At 42.5% G+C, this 23,709-nt stretch overlaps 1 protein-coding gene across 1 annotated transcript; it reads left to right on the top strand.

Annotated features, from left to right (window-relative positions):
- Window positions 1–4,031: 4,031 nt before the first annotated feature.
- LOC141047334 (protein spinster homolog 1-like) lies at window positions 4,032–17,348 on the top strand. Its single transcript, XM_073542396.1, has 8 exons — window positions 4,032–4,165; window positions 4,259–4,411; window positions 7,992–8,181; window positions 8,427–8,492; window positions 8,832–8,927; window positions 14,031–14,205; window positions 15,545–15,622; window positions 16,104–17,348. The coding sequence occupies exons 1-7, from the start codon at window positions 4,041–4,043 to the stop codon at window positions 15,580–15,582; spliced, it is 843 nt and encodes a 280-aa protein (XP_073398497.1). The 5' UTR covers window positions 4,032–4,040; the 3' UTR covers window positions 15,583–15,622; window positions 16,104–17,348.
- Window positions 17,349–23,709: the final 6,361 nt, after the last annotated feature.

Genomic DNA, 23,709 nt, shown 5'->3' with positions numbered 1-23,709 from the left:
ACAGATATACACTCACTGGCCACTTTATTAGGTACACCTGTCCAACTGTGTGTTAAGACTTAATTTCTAATCAGCCAATCACATGGCGGCAACTCAGTGCATTTAGGCATGTAGACATGGTCAAGACAATCTCCTGCAGTTCAAACCGAGCATCAGTATGGGGAAGAAAGGTGATTTGAGTGCCTTTGAACGTGGCATGATTGTTGGTGCCAGAAGGGCTGGTCTGAGAATTTCAGAAACTGCTGATCTACTGGGATTTTCACGCACAACCATCTCTAGGGTTTACAGAGAATGGTCCGAAAAAGAAAAAAAATCCAGTGAGCGGCAGTTCTGTGGCCGGAAATGCCATGTTGATGCCAGAGGTCAGAGGAGAATGGGCAGACTGGTTCGAGCTGATAGAAAGGCAACAGTGACTCAAATTGCCACCCGTTACAACCAAGGTAGGCAGAAGAGCATCTCTGAACGCACAGTGCGTCGAACTTTGAGGCAGATGGGCTACAGCAGCAGAAGACCACACCGGGTACCACTCCTCTCAGCTAAGAACAGGAAACTGAGGCTACAATTTGCACAAGCTCATCGAAATTGGACAGTAGAAGATTGGAAAAACTTTGCCTGGTCTGATGAGTCTCGATTTCTGCTGCGACATTCGGATGGTAGGGTCAGAATTTGGCGTAAACAACATGAAAGCATGGATCCATCCTGCCTTGTATCAACAGTTCAGGCTGGTGGTGGTGGTGTCATGGTGTGGGGAATTTTTTCTTGGCACTCTTTGGGCCCCTTGGTACCAATTGAGCATCGTTGCAACGCCACAGCCTACCTGAGTATTGTTGCTGACCATGTCCATCCCTTTATGACCACAATGTACCCAACATCTGATGGCTACTTTCAGCAGGATAATGCGCCATGTCATAAAGCTCGAATCATCTCAGATTGGTTTCTTGAACATGACAATGAGTTCACTGTACTCAAATGGCCTCCTCAGTCACCAGATCTCAATCCAATGGAGCATCTTTGGGATGTGGTGGAACGGGAGATTCGCATCAGGGATGTGCAGCCGACAAATCTGCACCAACTGTGTGATGCCATCATGTCAATATGGTCCAAAATCTCTGAGGAATGCTTCCAGCACCTTGTTGAATCTCTGCCACGAAGAATTGAGGCAGTTCTGAAGGCAAAAGGGGGTCCAACCCGTTACTAGCATGGTGTACCTAATAAAGTGGCCAGTGAGTGTAGATTTCCCTATAGAATTATTGATTCTTACCTTATTTTTTAGTTCCCCTAGGGGACTTTAACTTATTATTCTTTGCTTCTTATACCATACACTGCATTATCACTGAGCACCACAGACTGAGACTAATGTAATATTTGTACCATCTTCTGTGTTTTTCTCCAGTGTTTGCAGGGCTCTGTGAACATGGCATGTCTCAGTGATTTCACCCAAGTGCCAATTTTAGCTGATGATGTGAAAATAGACATTGACTGTAAAGAGAAGGATGAAAACGGCGAAACACAGGACCTGCACGAGCGGACGGGAGTTTCCAGCAGACGTTCCATCAGCACTGTAGCCATTCTATCCTGCATTTATATGGTCATCACCATGGCTCCCTTCACTGTTGTAGGTAGGTAGGGGTACACCGGGTTATGTCGGTGGGAGGGTGTATAAAGCCCCTCACTGCAACATAAAAGGAAAGAAATCTTCATGGCCAACGAGAAGGCTCGTTAGTTGCTGTGACGTCTCTTCCTGCACTTCTCTGATTACAATAATCACTTGTGTTCCTCTTTTTGTTCTGGCAGGAGCGATGCCTTACCTGAAAGCCGCCTTTAAAATGGATGACAATGGATCCATCTTTATAACATTAGGTAAAATTTCAATATAAAATCTTATTCTACAGTGACGAGGACGGGAGAAGTGTTTAAGTGCAACACTCTAAAAAATCCTCAAATTTAAAAAAAATGCAATAATATAGAAATGTTTTTCTCGACCTCTTGTTTTTTCCCTTCCCCTTCTAGCATTCGCAGTCAGCAATGTGGTGTTTGGTCTACTCTTTGGACACCTGGGAGACATCTGGAGCAGGAAACGCATTGCGTGTACAGGCATGGCCGTCTGGTCAGCCATACGTATCGGCATGATCTTCGTTCCCAATGAGGTAAACTGAGCATGAATTGAACCTGTCAGGTCCTCCACGCCCTCCAACCAGCAGCACTCACTTATCTAGGAGTAAATTCCTGCCTCACCTGCCCTGTAGAATGTTTATCTGTAAAAATGAGGTTAATAAAGCCTTCATATTGTCCCCATTTCCTGTGCTAATGGAGGCGCTGACTAGTTGTTGGGTCGTTACTTGCCCCAGACTAGTCAGCCCTCTTCATGTTATCACGCCCCTGTGGGAGTGATAACATAATTTCCGGAGCTTTTGTCATCGCCAGCTCCTGCACATCCCGCACACGCGCGCTGCACATTTCGGCAGCGTCACTGCACCTCTGCAGCTGGGTGTACGCTACCTGGCTTCAGACGTGCACTGCCCATGACCGGGAGCCATAGTTTGAACTGACGGCCATGCGCACTGCACCTTTGAAGCTGTAGAACTGTACACCTAAGTCATGGCCGGAAGCTCAGAAGATGGCTACCGGTCATGCGCCTCTGATGCCAGGAAGCATCTGTGGATCTCGATGCCATCATGGACCACAATGCACGGACAGGCCGCGGGTCTCCTGACCCGATCATCACCATCACGCTGTCTGTGCATTGTAGTCCATGATCGGACCATGATCCACAGACGTCTGCAGGAGCTGTAAAGCCTCTCACCTGTTTCTATCTAGATCAGTATTTTGCATTAGTATTTGTAACCACAAGCAGGAGCGGCTCAAAATTAGGGAAAGTTACAAATCTTTCTCTTATGGTATTTCTTTAGGTGTCTAAGAAAAGTTTCTTGAATAGTCACTGAATATCTTTTTGTGTTTTCACAGTATTTTCCAGTTTTTCTGTTCATCAATGCACTGCTGGGAGCAGCACAGGCAAGCTTTAGAATTACTGCCCCCTCAATCATTGCCGACCTGTATGTGGGAGACCGGCGCAGCCGTGCACTTTACTGCTATTACGTGGCAGGATTTATTGGCAGGTGAGTGTGGACCTATTTATTGATTAGAGGAATTCCGACAAGGCGGACTTGTTGTGGACTTTCTCCGGCCGCCCAGATTGTGCTCTGCAGATGCATGCATGTACAAGACATATGGATGGCATCTTACAAAACCCCCCGCAAGTAATGAGGAATCCGTAATCAGAAAGGAGGAGCCGGAGAAAGACACTCGCACATTTATATGTTGCTGTGTGTGCAGAAATGACGACAACTTTGTTTTTGTTTATTACAGTGGTCTTGGTTACATCATTGGCTCTGAAGTTACAAGGGCATTCTCTGGCGACTGGCGAATAGCCTTTCTGGTAAGTAGTAGGTCTGAGGGATCTTGTGGACAAACTGTGAATCTTAATTATAACTCCTATATGGTTTTAAAGGTAATCTGCCAGTATATTTTTATCATTTAATTTGAGAGCAAGGCCTCTGTAGGGGCAGAGGACCTGATTCCTGTGATGTGTCACTTACTGCTCTTTGTAGTTGTTTAGAAAAAAAAATCACTGTTTTATCAGCAGGAAATTATAAGGAGGGGACTAGTTGTCTCATGCCACATAGTCCTCCTGCTCTGTGTAACCCCTTCCCCCACTGATTGGTAGCTTTCTGCCTATATACATTGTACACAGAAAAATCTGGTGTGGGCGGGGTTATAAAGGGCTCAGTAATCAGAGCTCTGCAAGATCTGCATCAGAAAAAAACAGAGATTTTATCAAAACTACACCAAGCAGAGCAACAAGTGACATATCGCTGGATTAGGGGTCTCTGTCCCTACATTATGTTGCTCACATATCTGCAGAAAACACCTGGTGATAGATTCCCTTTAATTCCCTTTAGTCTTTTCTTCTGATGACACCTCTGTATTTGTAATATGTGATGTCTCCTTCTTCATCTACACAGATCTCCCCTGTTCTGGGTATGATAGGACTCCTGTTCATGTGTGTGATCGTAAAAGAGCCGACCAGAGGAGCTGCAGAGGGAAATAACGGCAAACCGCTGAGCTCCAGAGCATGGATTTCAGATGTAAAAAATCTCATTAAAAAGTAGGTGTTTTCTCTGCACTGATTGATGTCACTGATCTACCCCGTGACTTCTGTGTTATTTACATGTTTTTTTCCCCTTTTCACTTTCTGCAGCCGAAGCTTTATGTTTTGCACTCTTGGCATGACGGCTGTAAAGTTTGCTGCCGGTGCCATCAGCTCCTACGGTCCTATCTTCCTGCACCGTGCCCAGGGTATCATAGAAGAGAGCGCACAAAATCAGACTGAAGTCAGCCGTGACTATGACAGGTACAAGTTTACCAAACTTTGATTTCACAGTCACTGTTGGGAATTTAATATTCCCTCTACCCCAGTTTTCTCATTAAAAAAAAAAATATATATTTCAAATGATTACTATATCAAGCTAGCTGAAGAGCCCGGCGCTGCCCGGGCATAGTAACTAACTGTTGTTAGTTATAACAAATTATAATTATCCTTCATCCCATAGTCCCGTGCCCATATACCCATCATACATATCCTCCATCCCATAGGCCCGTGCCCATATACCCATCATACATATCCACCATCCCATAGGCCCGTGCCCATATACCCATCATACATATCCTCCATCACATAGTCGAATAGTCGAGTGCCCATATACCGATCATACATCCTCCATCCCATAGTCACATGCCCATATACCCATCATACATATTCTCCATCCCATAGTCACATGCCCATATACCCATCATACATATTCTCCATCCCATAGTCACATGCCCATATACCCATCATACATATTCTCCATCCCATAGTCGAATAGTCGAGTGCCCATATACCCATCACACATCCTCCATCCCATAGTCGAATAGTCGAGTGCCCATATACCCATCACACATCCTCCATCCCATAGTCACATGCCCATATACCCATCATACATATCCTCCATCCCATAGTCACATGCCCATATACCCATCATACATATTCTCCATCCCATAGTCCCGTGCCCATATACCCATCATACATATCCGCCATCCCATAGTCCCGTGCCCATATACCCATCATACATATCCTCCATCACATAGTCGAATAGTCGAGTGCCCATATACCGATCATACATCCTCCATCCCATAGTCACATGCCCATATACCCATCATACATATTCTCCATCCCATAATCCCGTGCCCATATACCCATCATACATATTCTCCATCCCATAATCCCGTGCCCATATACCCATCATACATATTCTCCATCCCATAGTCACATGCCCATATACCCATCATACATATTCTCCATCCCATAGTCGAATAGTCGAGTGCCCATATACCCATCACACATCCTCCATCCCATAGTCGAATAGTCGAGTGCCCATATACCCATCACACATCCTCCATCCCATAGTCACATGCCCATATACCCATCATACATATCCTCCATCCCATAGTCACATGCCCATATACCCATCATACATATTCTCCATCCCATAGTCCCGTGCCCATATACCCATCATACATATCCTCCATCTCATAGTCCCGTGCCCATATACCCATCATACATATTCTCCATCCCATAGTCGAGTGCCCATATACCCATCACACATCCTCCATCCCATGGTCCCATGCCCATATACCCATCATACATATTCTCCATCCCATAGTCACATGCCCATATACCCATCATACATATTCTCCATCCCATAGTCACATGCCCATATACCCATCATACATATTCTCCATCCCATAGTCGAATAGTCGAGTGCCCATATACCCATCACACATCTTCCATCCCATAGTCGAATAGTCGAGTGCCCATATACCCATCACACATCCTCCATCCCATAGTCACATGCCCATATACCCATCATACATATCCTCCATCCCATAGTCACATGCCCATATACCCATCATACATATTCTCCATCCCATAGTCCCGTGCCCATATACCCATCATACATATCCGCCATCCCATAGTCCCGTGCCCATATACCCATCATACATATTCTCCATCCCATAGTCGAGTGCCCATATACCCATCACACATCCTCCATCCCATGGTCCCATGCCCATATAACCATCATACATATTCTCCATCCCATAGTCCCATATACCCATCATACATATTCTCCATCCCATAGGCCCGTGCCCATATACCCATCATACATATTCGCCATCCCATAGTCGAGTGCCCATATACCCATCACACATCCTCCATCCCATAGTCACATGCCCATATAACCATCATACATATCCTCCATCCCATAGTCCCATGCCCATATGCCCATCATACATATTGGCCATCCCATAGTCGAGTGCCCATATACCTATCACACATCCTTCATCTCATAGTCCCGTGCCCATTTACCCATCATACATATCCTTCATCCCATAGTCCCGTGCCCATATACCCATCATACATATCCTCCATCCCATAGTCCAGTGCCCATATACCCATCATACATATCCTCCATCCCATAGTCCCGTGCCCATATACCCATCATACATATCCTCCATCCCATAGTCCCGTGCCCATATACCCATCATACATATTCTCCATCCCATAGTCGAGTGCCCATATACCCATCACACTTCCTCCATCCCATGGTCCCATGCCCATATAACCATCATACATATTCTCCATCCCATAGTCCCATATACCCATCATACATATTCTCCATCCCATAGGCCCGTGCCCATATACCCATCATACATATTCGCCATCCCATAGTCGAGTGCCCATATACCCATCACACATCCTCCATCCCATAGTCACATGCCCATATAACCATCATACATATCCTCCATCCCATAGTCCCATGCCCATATGCCCATCATACATATTGGCCATCCCATAGTCGAGTGCCCATATACCTATCACACATCCTTCATCTCATAGTCCCGTGCCCATTTACCCATCATACATATCCTTCATCCCATAGTCCCGTGCCCATATACCCATCATACATATCCTCCATCCCATAGTCCAGTGCCCATATACCCATCATACATATCCTCCATCCCATAGTCCCGTGCCCATATACCCATCATACATATCCTCCATCCTATAGTCCCGTGCCCATTTACCCATCATACATATCCACCATCCCATAGTCCCGTGCCCATATACCCATCATACATATCCTCCATCCCATAGTCCAGTGCCCATATACCCATCACACATCCTCCATCCAATAGTCCAGTGCCCATATACCCGTCATACATATCCTCAATCCCATAGTCCCATGCCCATATACCCATCACACATATCCACCATCCCATAGTCCCATGCCCATACACCCATCACACATCCTCCATCCCATAGTCCAGTGCCCATCACACATCCTCCATCCCATAGTCCTGTGCCCATATACCATCATACATATCCTCCATCCCATAGTCCAGTGCCCATATACCCATCACACATCCTCCATCCCATAGTCCAGTGCCCATATACCCATCACACATCCTCCATCCCATAGTCGACCATTATAACATCATAATGAGCGTCGGGGCTTGCAACCTATGATGAATCAGCGTCGCCATGGCAACCATTATGACATCATAATGAGGGGCGGGGCTTGATACACACACACTTTTTCCCCATTATGTAGATAGGGGCAAAATTGTTTGATGAATTGGAAGGCGCGGGGTTAAAATTTCACCTCACAACATAGCCTAGCACCCTCTCGGGGTCCAGACGTGTGACTGTGCCAAATTTTGTTGCTGTAGCTGCGACGGTGCGGATGCCAATCCCGGACGTACACACATACACACATACATACACACATACATACATACATACACACCCACATTGAGCTTTATATAATAGATTATTTATAGTTCATTCATTCGAGCTCCTTCACTAATCTCTTTACCACTTTTCTTTGCAGTCTGATCTTCGGGTTAATTTCATGCATCTCTGGCAGCTTGGGAGTTGTAACAGGCGTGAAGATAGCTAAAATATATAGGAAGAACAACCCTCGTGCCGACCCGATAGTTTGCGCGTCTGGCCTGTTCGGCTGCGCCGTTTTCTTGGTCTTGGCTCTATTTATGGGAGACATCAGTATCGTGGCCACATATGTAAGTATCTGATGTGTAGATTGCTTTATAACCTTACTGGGTCTCGGAAATAGGACGGATGTAATGAGCGGTAGAAATCATAGGCTATGGCGGGGGCTGTCTAGGAATGTGTGGAAACTGGGGGGATGAAAGGATTAGAGGGAACCTGTCACCTCGCTTTTCCGCTATAAGCTGCGGCCACTGCCTTTCGGGGCTTATCTTCTACATTCTATAATGTGTATGTGTATTGTTCCTTATCTCTGCAGGTGTTTATGTCCATCGGAATCATGTGTCTGAATCTGAACTGCTCCGTTTCGGCTGATATTCGCCAGGTGAGTGGAGAAAAGCGCTAAAGTTAGCAAAGCTAAAATTCTATTTATGTAGTCAGCCTATATGTTCTGTTTCACCCATCAAGGCCCCTTAATCCTGGCTGTATCCAAGCATTTGTTGGATAATTCCCAACTAAACTCCAAAATAGACTTGGCCCAAGAAGATTAAAAACTTCTTTAATAAAATCTCAGTACAGAACGGGCTTCTGGGCTTTTTTTTTTCAATCCTGGCTGACTGTGCTCTTTACTTCTGTTTCACATATGTTCACTTTGCCAATGTTCTCTTAACTTGCTGCCTCCCGTGACTTACTTCTGCTCACTCAGAATATTCTCTTGTTTCAGTATGTAGTATCTCCTGCAAGACGATCAACAGCACAAGCCATATTTATGATAGTGTCCGAGCCGGGGACTGCCGGAAGCTCCTATGTCATCAAGCTGGTAAGTAACTTTTACATATTTTCACATCACTTTAAAGTTACATTCATACATCTTTTTCCATTTGAACATCCTAGAAACATAGAATGTTAAAGTTGGCAGAGACCTCCAGGGTCATCGTGTCCAACCTCCTGCTCAATGCAGGATTCACTAAACCATCTCAGATAGATGTCTGTCAAGCCTCTGTTTGAAGACTTCCATTGAAGGAGAACTCACCACCTCTCGTGGTAGCCTGTTTCACTCATTGGTTACCCTCATTGTCAAAAACATTTTGCTATTATCTAATCTGTATCTTCTCCCTTTCAGTTTCATTCCTTTGTTTCTCATGTTTCCATGTGCAAGTAAGAATAAGGGTGATCTCTCTACACTGTGACAGCCCTTCAGATATTTGTAGACAGCTATTAAGTCTCTTCTTAGCTTTTTTTTTGCAAGCTAAACATTCCCAGATCCTTTAACCGTTCCTCGTAGAACATACTTTGCAGTCCGCTCACCATCCTGGTACCTCTTCTCCGAATTTGCTACAGTTTTTCGATGTCTTTTGTAAAATGTGGTGCCCAGAACTAGACACAGTATTCCTTATGAGGTATGACCAAAGAGGAGTAGAGGGGGATTATTACTTCACGTGATCTAGACTCTTTTCTGCTTTTCTTAATACATCCTAGAACTGCATTTGCCTTTTTTTGTTGCTGCATCCCACTGTTATCTCATGTGCAGTCTGTGATCTACTAGTATACTGTCTTTTTCGAACATACTGTTTGCTTAGTTCTATTCCTCCCATTCCATAATTGGAATTTTAGTTTTTCTTGCCCACGTGTAGAATCTTGCATTTCTCCATGTTAAATATAATTCTATTAGTTACTGCCCATTATTCAAGTTTATCTAGATCCTTCTGAGTTCTTTCTCTATCTTCTCTATTGTTAGCGCTTCATTCCTAGCTTTTCATTGTCTGCAAATTTGATCAGTTTACCTTCAGTTCCCTTATCTAGATCATTTATAAAAATGTTGCACAACACTGTGGCCAGGAAAGAGCCTTGTAGTACCCCACTTGAAGCACTTTTCCAATTGGATGTGCAACTATTTATTACCACTCTTTGAGCACGATCACTGAGCCAGTTATGAATCCACCTAACCGTAGCCCTGTCAATCCCATACTTGGTCATTTTTCATTAAGGATTGTATGAGATACTTTATCAAACGCTTTGTTGAAGTCAAAATATACAATATCTACTGCATTTCCCTGATCCAGCCAGTCAGAGATTCCATCATAGAAGGAAATTAGATTAGTCTGGCATGACTTGTTTGCTACAAATCCATGCTGGCTCTTGTTAATTACTTGTAATTTTATCCAAGTACTTACATACATGCTGTCTAATAATTTGGTCCAAGATCTTTCCTGGTATAGAAGTAATGGCTCACTGGCCTGTAATTTCCTGGTTCCAACGTCTTTCCTTTTTTACACATAGGGACATTTGCCCTTCTCTAATCTTACGGGACTTTTCCTGTTCTTCCAGGTTTTTTCCTAGTGGCTCTGCAATTTCTTTTGCTACATCTTTTAGTATCATAGGATGTAATTCATCTGGACCAGGAAATTAAAATTAATGAAAATTGTCTAAGTGTTCTCTCACAATATTTCTCTTTACGGATAGTGTGAATCAATTTATTCCTTCGATAGCACACCAATGATCATTTGATGTTACATTTGCTCTCTTAGAGAACACAGGGGCAAAATATGAATTTAAAAGTTTGGCCTTCTCTAAATCAATTTTGACCACTTGACTCTTTTCATTTTGTAAAAATCCTGTAGCATCTCTGACTTTTCTTTTGCTTTTCACATACCCCCAAAATCCTTTGTTACTGCTTTTGTCCTCACCTTGCAAGCTTAATTTCATTACTGGCTTTAGCTCTTCTAACGCTTGCCCTGTATTCCCTGCAAACAGCAATACATTATTCTTAAGATATGCCCCATCTTTCCATTTGATATATATATTTATTTTTTTCCCTTTTACCAAGTGTTTAAGTTCTGTGTTCATCCATCTTGGTCTCGTTAAATACTTCCAATTCTTCCTTCTTTTCGGAATTGTTACGGATTGTGCAGTGAGAATTTCATTTAGCAAAATCTCCAATCCTTCTTGGACATTTCTGTCCTCTAGAACATCCAGCCATTGGACCTCTCCTACCCTATTTCTGTGTCTATTAATATCTGCCTTTCTGAAGCCCAAGATAAGATCTGTCGCAAAGTTGCTTATTTTCATGTGTATTATTGATCTTTTCTTTACATAACCACTTTAAGTAATTAGATAATTTATTAGGTGGTCACATTTAGCAAAATGAACAATCGCTTTTAGGAACGTTGTGTCCTGCAAATGAATGTTCATGGCCTAATGATTATTTATTCTGCGAATTCTACCTCTGCAGATAGCAGACATTCAGAACATACAAGTAGTATCCATACACATACATTAACCAGCAGGACTATATATGGAAGCTATGCACCAGCAAACTATTCTTACCTTGTGTGCACGGCAGGAGAACTCCAAAGACAAGATGTCCTGGAGTTGTCATAGATCATCTGCTGAAGGAGGATGTCACATCAGTTCTGTCTCTAGACAATACAATGTTATATTCTTTAATAGCATAATAAATAAAAAAGACAATCAATGAATTAATAGTGTATGTAAACAGAGCTATCCGAATATGGCCACAGATGCCAAGATGTAAAACATGATGCTACAAACAAGACAAAATCTTGGGAAAAGGTAATACATAATTATCAACAGTATCCATAATCAGAATATCAGTTCAAAATAAAGTGCCAGTGCATGTTCTCCAAAGATATAGGGATCCTTGGGGGGCCATCCCAGACCGCCGAGGAAGCCATTGCGAAATGCGCGTCGGGGCGCGTGGCTACAGATGGACATCAATATGGGTAAGAACTATTTATAGTATTTATGGCCCCTTAGCTTATTAGGTGGTGAGTTCTATGTGATAGGTCACTGACCGGAGAGCTAGGGGAAATCTCCATGCTATTGTAGTATTACTTACCTATATGAATTTAGGATTTGGTCATCCCTATATCTTTTGAGAATATGCTCTGGCACTTTATTTTGAACTGATATTCTGACTGGGGATACTGTCAATAATTATGTGTTACCTTTTCCCTTGATTTGGCTGATTTCACACTTGTGTTTATTGCGCTGCGTTTTTGCGCATACATGCGCATGCGTTTTTTCTATATTTAACATGGGTGCGCATTGTCATGCATTTGTATGCGTTTGTATGCGCATGCTTTTTTTGTAGTGTGCGCCCAGGTGCACAAAATGCAACCTATTGCATTTTTTGTGCATCCGATCTGTCTCAAAAAAACGCATGCGCACTCAATGCGCACGGAATTCACCCAAAAACACATTAAAGTCTATGGAAGCGCTGATGTGCGCATGGTCATGCGCACGTCTGTGTTTAAAAATGCATGCGGTTTTTTGTAAAAACCATGCACAAAAAAACAAGAAAACGCATTAAAACGGCATGATGCATTTTTTATGCCCGTTTGCACTGCGCACACAGCGCAAAAAAACGCAAGTGTGAAAGTAGCCTTTTGTGTTGTTTGTAGCATCATGTTTTACATTTTGGCATCTGTGGCCATATTCGGATAGCTCTGTATATGTACACTAGGGTGACCGCAAAAAAATCGATGTCGGAATTTTGTCCGTCTGGACCCCACAAAACGATTCCCCTTTCCAGATATTGAGATAGCCAAAATTTGAGCTCGATCAAACGACGTTAACCCGTGCCGCTCGTCGCTCAAAGTTTGAAAAAATCCAAATTGAGGTATTTTAAGATTTAGGTATTTTGCATAGTCTGTTAGACTATAAAGAATGTGACAACAACATTGCAGAAATAGCCCTGACCAAATTTTCGAACCATTTGTGGTATTTGAATGCAGAGTTGGTGGGATTATCGTTTTTTGATCCCACCATTACAGACAATGAAAAGTTGTTAATGGCTAATAAATTGCTCAGTAGCACAGATGAACCATCAGAGCACGCTAGGGTTGTAAATCCAAAAGTTAGGAAAGAAAAATTAAAAGAGGTAGGAAGTAACCGACTTTAACGACCTTCTGACAAAAGATGAAGAACAAAAGCAATATGTCCTGCAAGTTGTAAGCAAATGCCGAGCATTATATTCTGACGTTTCAAAAACTACTTTAACAAAAGCTCTAGAGTAGATAAGATAACTATGTAAAATTATCAACTCATGTAGGTTAGCGTGCTCTGATGGTTCATCTGTGCTACTGAGCAATTTATTAGCCATTAACAACTTTTCATTGTCTGTAATGGTGGGATCAAAAAACGATAATCCCACCAACTCTGCATTCAAATACCACAAATGGTTCGAAAATTTGGTCAGGGCTATTTCTGCAATGTTGCTGTCCCATTCTTTATAGTCTAACAGACTATGCAAAATACCTAAATCTTAAAATACCTCAATTTGGATTTTTTCAAACTTTGAGCAACGAGCGGCACGGGTTAACGTCGTTTGATCGAGCTCAAATTTTGGCTCTCTCAATATCTGGAAAGGGGAATCGTTTTGTGGGGTCCAGACGAACAAGATTCTGACATTTTTTCCCCCCCATATGAGATCCGGTCACCCTAATGTACACTATTAATTCATTGATTGTCTTTTTTATTTATTATGCTATTAAAGAATATAACATTTTATTCTATTTAATAAATTCCTTTGTCTTTTGGTGGTGTATTTGCACCATGTTTTGGTGTTTGAATGCTGTTTGGGAGCTCCACAGGGTTGATACCCATATTTATTCGGGTTGTTTAAATCCCGAATTCTGATTATGATATCTGTGTTTGAGATTGTGTTATTCTGTCTCTAGACAATGTGCAGTGCTGGGGCTGTGGAAACTGGTACCGGTGCTGTTCATGGTTTGGAGGATGGAAGCTCCTCCACTATCTGCAGTGAGGCACCTTTTAGTTCTATGGTCACCAGATTTCATTGTTATTCATTGACTGCTGTCAGTGTAAATGTCTCCAGTCAATTATGTTTTTTTTTGCTTTCATTAACCATACATAACTATTTATTTTGTCATATTTTCAGATATCCAACGCCATCAAAAGTCATAATCCAGACTCACCTTTTTGGGAGATCCACAGTTTACAGTATGCCCTCCTCATGGTTTGTCCCGTGGTCGTGGCTATCGGAGGAGGATTCTTCTTTGCTTGTGCCTGCTTTATCGAAAAAGATCGTAAGACGGCAGAGACAGAGTCTGAAGGTACGTGCAGAAATATGTTCATTATCCACTCATATCTCTTGCAGAATTAATTTGGATTAGCATTAGCTCCATAATCAGTAACTGTAATCCCCATCTGTATAATACCTCTATCTCCATAACAAAGCTCCATACCATGAGAGAAACAAAGCTCCATAACTAAATATGCATATATTTTAACCTGGTATAAATTCCGCTCTTTTTCTGGCGTTGTTTGTTCTTGTATCTCCCCATTCCTGATATATGTCTTCCTGTATATTTATCATATCAAGCATTTCAGCCAACTAGGCATGATCATCAAGATATTTCTCAAAAAGAGAAACATTTTGAAAGTCATACCCACTTAAAAAAATAAAAACTAGATTTACATAAAGGGAGAATTGAGAACCCCAGGAATAAAGGACGAGCAATGATAGTTTCAGGAGAATTACGGCATTTAGAACAGGTGAAAAAAATAGTTAAATGTCCGGTCATCTTGTTCAATTGTCTTTATTTAACATTTTCAAATTTTACAATAATGTTAGCAAGGAGTATAAACTGGGGAGGAATAAAAAGGGAAGAATGGGGTAACAATGCAGAGTTACAGGAAAGAAAGTAAAGTCAAGGCTGCTCATTATTACTAGGAATATACCGACTATTATAATGTTGCATTTTGTACATAATATTTATAAACATTTAATTTGGTACATATCTGGTATATTTTGGTAATACACCTCCTTTAGTTTTTAAGTTGTGGATTTAGCCTGTGTTAAAAAAAAAACACATTTACATCATGACATTCATCCAACGCAATATGGGTTTTAAAAAAAACTTTGTTACCTAAGCACAAAGTTGAACTTCTAATATTGTGCGTTGATGCCCCTTTCATTACGTCTGATATTGAGGGAGGAATTATTTGCTTCCATTTTGTTGCAATCAAATGTTTAATCACCAAAAAGATGTAACAAGAGACATGTTGAAATTCAGGTAGAATTTCTTCTACAACGTGCTATAATACTACTAACTATTGAGTAATATTGGATTTAGAAATTCATAGGATTAAGTTCGAAGTTTCTTTCCACAATTCCTTTAAAAATGGACAACTCCAAAATATGGGTAAAATTGACCCCGTTTTCCCACAGTCTCTCGAGCATAGAGGAGATTGGGAAGGAAATACTCTGTGGAGTTGTACTGGAGTAAAGTACCACCGTAACACAATGTCATAGTGTGTCTCATGGAGAGAAGCGCATGTACTGGTAGAATACGTCAGGTTTAATGCTCTACTGTATATATAGACAAGCCTTCTGTATTATATTCTTCTATAAAATCATTTTTTAATCCTGTTTCTATTTTTTCTTTATAGATTGGCTCCTGAAGGAGGTAATAGTTGAAACTCCATAAACTGAAATTTTTTAAGGCTGGACCTGAGGAAAACTTAAAGGTATGATAAGATGGGAATGGTCAGATTGTGTCTTTTGACCAGTAGCCATTTTTTACATTTTTGATAAAGAGAATATATTTGTGAGAACCAAATTTTATTTTAGTAATGATTCGGAGTAGTGTGTGATCTGCCTTGAAGAGATGTTTAGACACCAAAATACATCATGTAGTTCTTCTTTATTTAGCCAATAGTCTAATATTTGGGATAGTTATCCTGTCTGAGCAGTCGAGTCTAAGTAACCATTTGAATCAATGTTATAATCACCAAAAAGTAATTAATCTCCCTTCTGAAGATTGTTGACAGCATCTCTATAGGAATGAAGGGTATAGTCCTAACCCAAGAATGAGCAAATATCAATTATCTTAAATCTTTTCTTACAAGGCAATAATTCAGTAACAAGGAGTACATTGCATGCCACTTATATATGATATCCAGTTGTTTCATCTTCAGTAATAATCAGTCATATTTATTATTTCTGCAGATCACTATTCCAGAGAGAGGCCTGAGTGTGATCCTTCAATGAATAAAGAATCCAGCTGGATGTGACGACGACTCTTCTACAAGAAGAAAACATGTCAGAAAAAAGAGACAGATTCCGGGCTCGGTCTCTGTACTCACTTATGGACATGTTACTAACTGAACTTTCCGCAGTCAGACGTCCTCACGGAATAATGTGAGTTTCCTGCTGCATAAAGAGGCAGATTCCGGGCTCGGTCTCTGTACTCAATTATGGACATGTCACTAACTGGACTTTCCGCAGTCAGACATTCTCACGGAATAATGTGAGTTTCCTGCTGCATAAAGAGGCAGATTCTGGGCTCGGAATCTGTTCTCCCCATTTACCAGACTTTTCGCGCTGAGAAGTGTTCACAGATGAAGTGACTTCTATATCAATTTATGTCTTCATCATGAGGCCTATCATAATTAGAGCCACATTGAAGACTATTGGGCAACACGGTGGCTCAGTGGTTAGCACTGTTGCTTTGCAGCACTAAGGTTCAAACCTAACCAAAGAAAACAACTGCAAGGAGTTTGTATGTTCTCCCCGTGTTCGCGTGGGTTTCCTCCGGGGTTCTCCGGTTTCCTCCCACACTCCAAATACATACTGATAGGAAATTGAAAAATAAATAACTGAATATTATTCCAACTATTATTGAGAATTCTTATCTTTGACACCTTGAATGAAGTTAATAGTCAGTATGACACAGCTGAACCCACAGGCTGGAAGCTTGTGTGACTGCCAAACTGCTACATTACGGAGTAGCTACTACTAGGACTTGTGAATCCACTGTTGGGAAGTGTATTAAAGCTAGCTATAATGGAGCATTGCTGGGATTTGTGGTTCAATGCACGAGGAATTATAATAGGACAAGCCATGGAGGGAATTTTGTTTTTGTTATATTGAGTGCACTTACTGTTTCTGCAAGTGTGCCAACATCTGTGGCAACTGGGCGCCAACATTAGAATGTGTTGTTTCCATTGCTGCAGTGATTTGTAGTGTAAGTGATGTTATTGTGCTTGTTGTGATTTAAAGGGGAAGCGCCATCCCTAACATTCAAGTTTACTGCCAACCCCATCTTGTGTCTGTATTTGTATATTGTGTAATACTATTTGTTTTGCTGTTACTTGCTGTTCCCCTTACAATATTAACCATTTATCCCCCTCTATAAATAAATCTGTTAAGTGTTCCAACCTCATCTCCTATGATTGTGTATGGAGCGTGGACAAGGGTTTCCCAAGTCAACCATTAACAGAAGAAGACTCTCCTGCATCCCACTACAGCTCCCAGTCAGATTCGGTTGGAGGCTTTTTTTCTTATTGAGGTGAGAACTATGGGACACCCTTTCCATGGAGGTGGCTTAAAGGGGTGTTACATAAACCAGGATGCACCCACAATGGGGGACATTGCTACATAATGGGGGAGGGATTGTAACGCATATATCCTTATAGGATTTAGTGACCACAATTAGTGTAAAGATAAGAAAGTGTTGGAGAGTGATTCAGGAGAAGGCAGAACAGGCCAGAGGGCCACACAGTACAGAAAGGCACAGAAGGCTTAGGAAAGCAGAATGCGGTCGACCGCCACTTGGTACAATGGTGTCCCATAGAGAATACGGGCCTATGGCTCGAATCAGGACAGAGGAACCTTTTTCATCTCCCAGTGAAGGGGAGCCATAGTGGGAACCAGTACGGAAAGTCGGTGCAGGAATATGGGAATCGCAGAGCCAGAAAGAGCATCTCACAGGCTAGAGGAGCCAGCATTGAGAGGGAAAGCTCAGGCTGAAAACATGAACTTGTGCTGTACTGAAATTGCCATGGATTGTTTGTTATCACGTAAAGTTACACTGTTAAAGCAGAATACGGTGCCTGTTCCTGAGTGTGTGATATATTAGATAGAATAAAAGCCAGCAATTCAGCAGCCATGAAGTGTAAAATCACAGCAGGAGCCGACATCGTAGAATAGATTAATTACATACAGTAAATACACATAGAATAGATAGATACACAGATGTATTAAAGGAGTCGGTGTCATTCTTTCAATTAAAGGACTTTAATCTGGGTGTGTGTGTTTTCATACAATGGGGTTAGTAATAGGGGAGTCTTATTGACGCCTCTCCATTACTAACCTTGGGGTTTGGTGTCACCTGACAATACAAAGGTGACATCAACCCCCCCAACTACCACCCCACTTGCCACCGCTGCAGGGCAAGTGAGAAGTGCGAGGCTAAGTGCCGGAATTGGCGCAACTTATTTTTAATCGGATTTGCATTTGTCCGATTTCATTGCAAGTGGGAATGAGCCCTAATTCTGAGCTACTCCTACCCTTTCCACATGACACTGACTCACTTTCCTATTTGTGATGCTCTGTTCGTACATCTATCCAGTATTAGGCAGTTCGTTTTGTTCATTTTGCAATGCCACCAGTTTTCACCAGATAAATCAAAACTCTAATAAAAGAAAGTTTCTCTTGTTTTGTTTCAATTATTATCCAAGTACATAATAAACAAATGTTGAGCTTATAGAGACAACTCATAGCCGACAATTGTCCCGGGGATGATCAATGCTTTCATTGGTTGCCAAAATGTGGTGGGAAGAGACGTGAATGGACGGGCCCATCTGTTATCTCAGCAATGAGCAAGAGCACAGAGCACAACCTGCGCCCAGTATTATTAACGATCGAAATAGTCATTGTCTGAATTCATAATCAAGTCTTGTAAAGCAGCTTTATCTGGTCAGGCACTATATCATGGACCCTTCATCACCGCCTTCTTCATCAACTTAAGCAGCACAAGGTTCTGTGTGTCCAAACAAAAGGGTGTTCTCTTTTCTACTACATAAGCTACAGTTATAGCAGAGGTGAATTCATTCATTTAAAGGGGTTGTCTGGGACTTTAACATTGACTTATCCTTAGGATAGGTCATCAATGTCTGATCGATGGGGGTGCGACACTCGGCACCCCCGTGGATCAGTTCCCGGTGTCAGCCCAGTTGTGGAGCTGCACAGCACAGCGCAGTTGATTGCAGAGTGGCCAAGTTCGGGTACTGCACATCAGTGCCCTATTCAAATCAACAGAGGGTGGATGTGCAGTATCTGTCCGCGGCCATTTTTCTGTAGACGTTGCTGTGCTGCTCAGCATCTGAGCAGTTGCAGGCCAATACCTGGAAAAGCTGATCAACAGGGTGCCAGGTGTCACACCCAAATGGGTCATACATTTATGTCCTATCCTAGAAATTGGCCAACAATGTTAAAATCCCAAACAACCACTTTAATAGGAAACGCTTTCTTTAGAGGAGTTTTTCTTTTACTTAGGGTTCATTCATATGTCCATTTTATTTTCATGTACAAGAAAAATGGACTGAGTTTCATCAGTCTTTATACAGCTTCTCAGATCAGTCCATGTAAATGGATGGCATCTGGATGCTAAAAAGAAAATCTCTAAAAAAAGACGCTTCAGGAAAAAAACAGCATTTTTGGAAGCGCCTTCCTCTTCAAAAAATTCAATGGGTTAGCCTCCTGGAAAAGATGTTGTATGCACATAACCTAACTCAACACTGACCTTGAACTCCGTACAATTTATTAATGTCACTGCATTTATGGGTTCAATTAACTTAGTCTACAGTTGGTACGGAACGTATTTAAACCCCTTTAAATTTGTCTCTCTTTGGTTCATTGCGGACATTTGGTAAATTAAAAAAGGTAATGTTTTTTCTCATTAATGTACAATCTGTACCCAATCCTCACTGAAAAAACAAATGTAGGAATTTTTGCAAATTTATGAAGAAAGAAAAACTGAAATATCACATGGTCATAAGCATTCAGACCCTTTGCTTAGACACTCATATTTAAGGCTGGTTTCACACTTGAGTTTTTTTGCGCTGTGTTTTTGCGCAAAAAAACGCATGCGTTTTTTCCTATACTTTACATGGGTGCACATACATATGTGTTTGTACGCGTTTGTATGCGCATGCGTTTTTTTGTAGTCTGCGCCCTGGTGCACAAAAAGAATCCTGTTGCATTTTTTGTGCGTCCGACCTCACTCAAAAAAACGCATGCACCCAAAAACACATTATAGTCTAAGGGTGCGCTGACGTGCGCATGGTTATGCACACGTCAGCGCAAAAAACGCAAGCGTTTTTTTAAAAAAAAACATGCGCAAAAAACGCACACAAACGCATGATGCGTTTTTTATGTGCGTTTGCACTGCGCACGGTGCGCAGCACAAAAAAACGCAAATGTGAAAGTAGCCTAAGTCACATGCTGTCCATTTCCTTGTGATCCTCCTTGAGATGGTTCTACTCCTTCATTGGAGTTCAGCTGTGTTTAATTAAACTGAGAGGACTTGATTTGTAAAGGCACACACCTGTCTATATAAGACCTCACAGCTCACAGTGCATGTCAGACCAAATGAGAATCATGAGGTCAAAGGAACTGGCCAAGGCGCTCAGAGACAGAATTGTGGCAAGGCACAGATCTGGCCAAGATTACAAAAGAATTTCTGCAGTACTCAAGGCTCCTAAGAACACAGTGGCCTCCATAATCCTTGAATGGAAGAAGTTTGGAACCACTCGAAGTCTGCCTAGACCTGGCCGTCCAGCCAAACTGAGCAATTGTGGGAGAAGAGCCTTGGTGAGAGAGGTAAAGAACCCCAAGATCACTGTGGCTGAGCTCCACAGATGCAGTAGGGAAATGGGAGAAAGTTCTACAAAGTCAACTATCACTGCAGCCCTCCACCAGTCGGGCCTTTATGGCAGAGTGGCCTGATGGAAGCCTCTCAGTGCAAGTAATATGAAAGCCCGCATAGAATTTGCTAAAAAAACACATGAAGCACTCCAAAACTATGAGAGATAAGAGGTATGTGTGAAGAAAACCAGGCACTGCTCATCACCTGCCCAATACAATCTCAACATTGGAACATGGTGGTGGCAGCCTCATGCTATGGGGTGTTGTTCAGCTGCAGAAACAGGATGACTCTCTGCAATTGATGGAAACATGAATGCGGCCAAGTACAGAGATATCCTGGTTGAAAACCTCTTCCAGAGTACGCTGGGACCTCAGACTTGGCCGAAGGTTCACCTTCCAACAAGACAATGACCCTAAGCACACAGCTAAAATAACAAAGAAGTGGCTTCTGAACAACTCTGTGACCATTCTTGACTGGCCCAGCCAGAGCCCTGACCTAAACCCAATTGAGCATCTCTGTTGAGACCTGAAAATGGCTGTCCACCAACGTTCACCATCCAACCTGACGGAACTGGAGAGGATCTGCAAGGAAGAATGGCAGAGGATCCCCAAATCCAGGTGTGAAAAACTTGTTGCATCATTCCCAAGAAGACTCATGGCTGTACTAGTTCAAAAGGGTGCTTCTACTCAAGTCTGAGCAAAGGGTCTGAATACTTATGACCATGTGATATTTCAGTTTTTCTTTTTTAATAAATTTGCAAAAATGTCTACATTTCTGGGGTTTTTTTCAGTCAAGATGGGTTTTTTTTTTTAATTTACCAAATGGCAGCACTGAAACAAAGAGTGAAAAATTTAAAGGGGTGTGAATACTTTCCGTACCCACTGTATTTGTCGGAGTTGTGGAGCTGATGGTCTGCGTCCTGACACTCTAAAGGGTTAAATATATTTGATATTCATGTATGTTACAAAAGGGTAGCATTCACTGGGGCTGCAGTTAGCTTAGGCAGGGTTAGCTGTTATAGCTGACCTAGTTTGGGAGGGGGAACTGAGAGTTAGTGTTAGGCAGCTGAGGGACAGTAGAGTGAAATGGCAGCAGCAGTCTCATGAATTGGGCTGCTAGGGACAACGAGGGCCTAACACTCTTGATTGCCAAGAATACCCTTCCGTGTGATTCCGTCTACCGACTTGGGGAACCTCTAGATGGATGTCGGGGCCTTTGGGCGTAATCAACTTGTGAAGCTACAGTGAAAAATGTACTCCTACTTCATGGGGCAGAAGGTACTGCAATCTGGGTGTACTGTTAGTGGTAGAATCAGCTTTAGTGGTACAATCTGTCCACTAATAAATCCTCCCCGTAATATTAGTACAGCATAGCTATGGGGTTCCTAGCTAAATAAAAATAAAATACAACCTTTATTAACAACTCTTTAAAAATCAGTTCTGGACTTCCACAACAGTGGCACAAAAAACCATGACATAAAGTGCTCGTGCTTAATTAAAGTGCTCAATTAAAAAAATGATTTGATCTCACCACATATATTTCTCCTGTAGCAGATTACACTAAGCACCAGAGCAGACTGTGTGCCTATTAGTATTCACTTATAGGGGTAAGATATCTATTCTTCCCTGTCATGCCCCTGTACAGCTCCCGTCCTTACAAGGACAGTCCCCAAGTGTATGCTGCTATGGGATGCCCTCCATCACTTAAATAATATATATATGTTCCCTACGTGTTTCCTCCCAGTTAAAAGGGGGTTCACCAGGGGAATCCAAATATAAATATAAACAGTGGGAATTCAATGGTTAGTTCTTCAATGTAAGAATCCTACAGTGGCAGGTATTCTCCTGTCTAGGCGTGACCACTTGCATCACTGACCCTTTCTTAAGTGTGGCATCTTTGAGTCTCTTTCAACCTCTAATCATTAAATAGGGGAAAATTCAAAACCACCTCCCCCCGATATCTGACCTCATCTCCAGTCACTCCTTATTCCCCCCATGTTAATTACAGAATCTTAGGAGTCAGAGTTACCAGCCAGTTATGTATACATCCCCCGGACTTTCCTTCCTTGCGTGTCACCACTTGGAACTCATGACAGGCGGAAGTTTGGCCGCCATACTCATTGAGTCATATCCAGTTCACAATACACGTGCAACGCATGTCGGATGGCGGATGGAAGTTCTGCCGGCATCTTTATTCCATGATATCCTGTTCCCAAAGGTACCTAGAATGCATATTGTATGACAGGCGGAAATTCAGCTGCCATCTTCATTCCATCACATCCAGTTCCTAGTACAAGTAGGGCACCTATGGAGGCAAGAGATGGAATGGGTTCACACCAACCGTTCAAGCTGACAGGCCGGGCAGCGGACACCTATCGCACTGTACCTGATGAGAACTGTATGGACTATGAGCGGGTCAAAGAAGTGATCTTGGCCCGGTATGTGCTGACACCAGAGGCATACCGCCAAAAGTTCCGTGGACTTATAAAACAGGTAACAGACACCCACGCTGAATGGGCCTGTAAACTACGGCGGTCACTGCTACAGTGGGTACAAGGGAGCCAAGCAACCACTAAGGAGGACGTCCTCCAGCTCTTCTTGTTAGAGCGATTCTTTACTGGACTAAACCCTGAGACACAAGAATGGCTTCGGGACAGACAGCCAATGACTCTTGAGGAGGCCGCTCGTCTGGCCGATGAACATCATGATGCCAGGAGGTCTCAGTTGCCAGGATCAAAGACTGTCACTAGGGGACCTCCCATGGGTCTGGAGGCCCCTAAACCACAGAAGATTGTCAGGGACCAGCTAAAACCCCGGCCTACCAGAGTCCCCCTGGGGCGCGATGCTACACCTGCCATCAGCTGGGGCACCTGCGAAGACAATGTCCCAACCGGACTCAGCGTAC

Source organism: Dendrobates tinctorius, unplaced genomic scaffold, assembly GCF_039654945.1.
Source record: "Dendrobates tinctorius isolate UK_male_01 unplaced genomic scaffold, ASM3965494v1 ptg000126l, whole genome shotgun sequence".
In the NCBI taxonomy this organism is placed as follows: Eukaryota; Metazoa; Chordata; class Amphibia; order Anura; family Dendrobatidae; genus Dendrobates; species Dendrobates tinctorius.
Note: the sequence above shows the minus strand (reverse complement) of the source record. Positions and strands in the feature narration are given on the sequence as shown.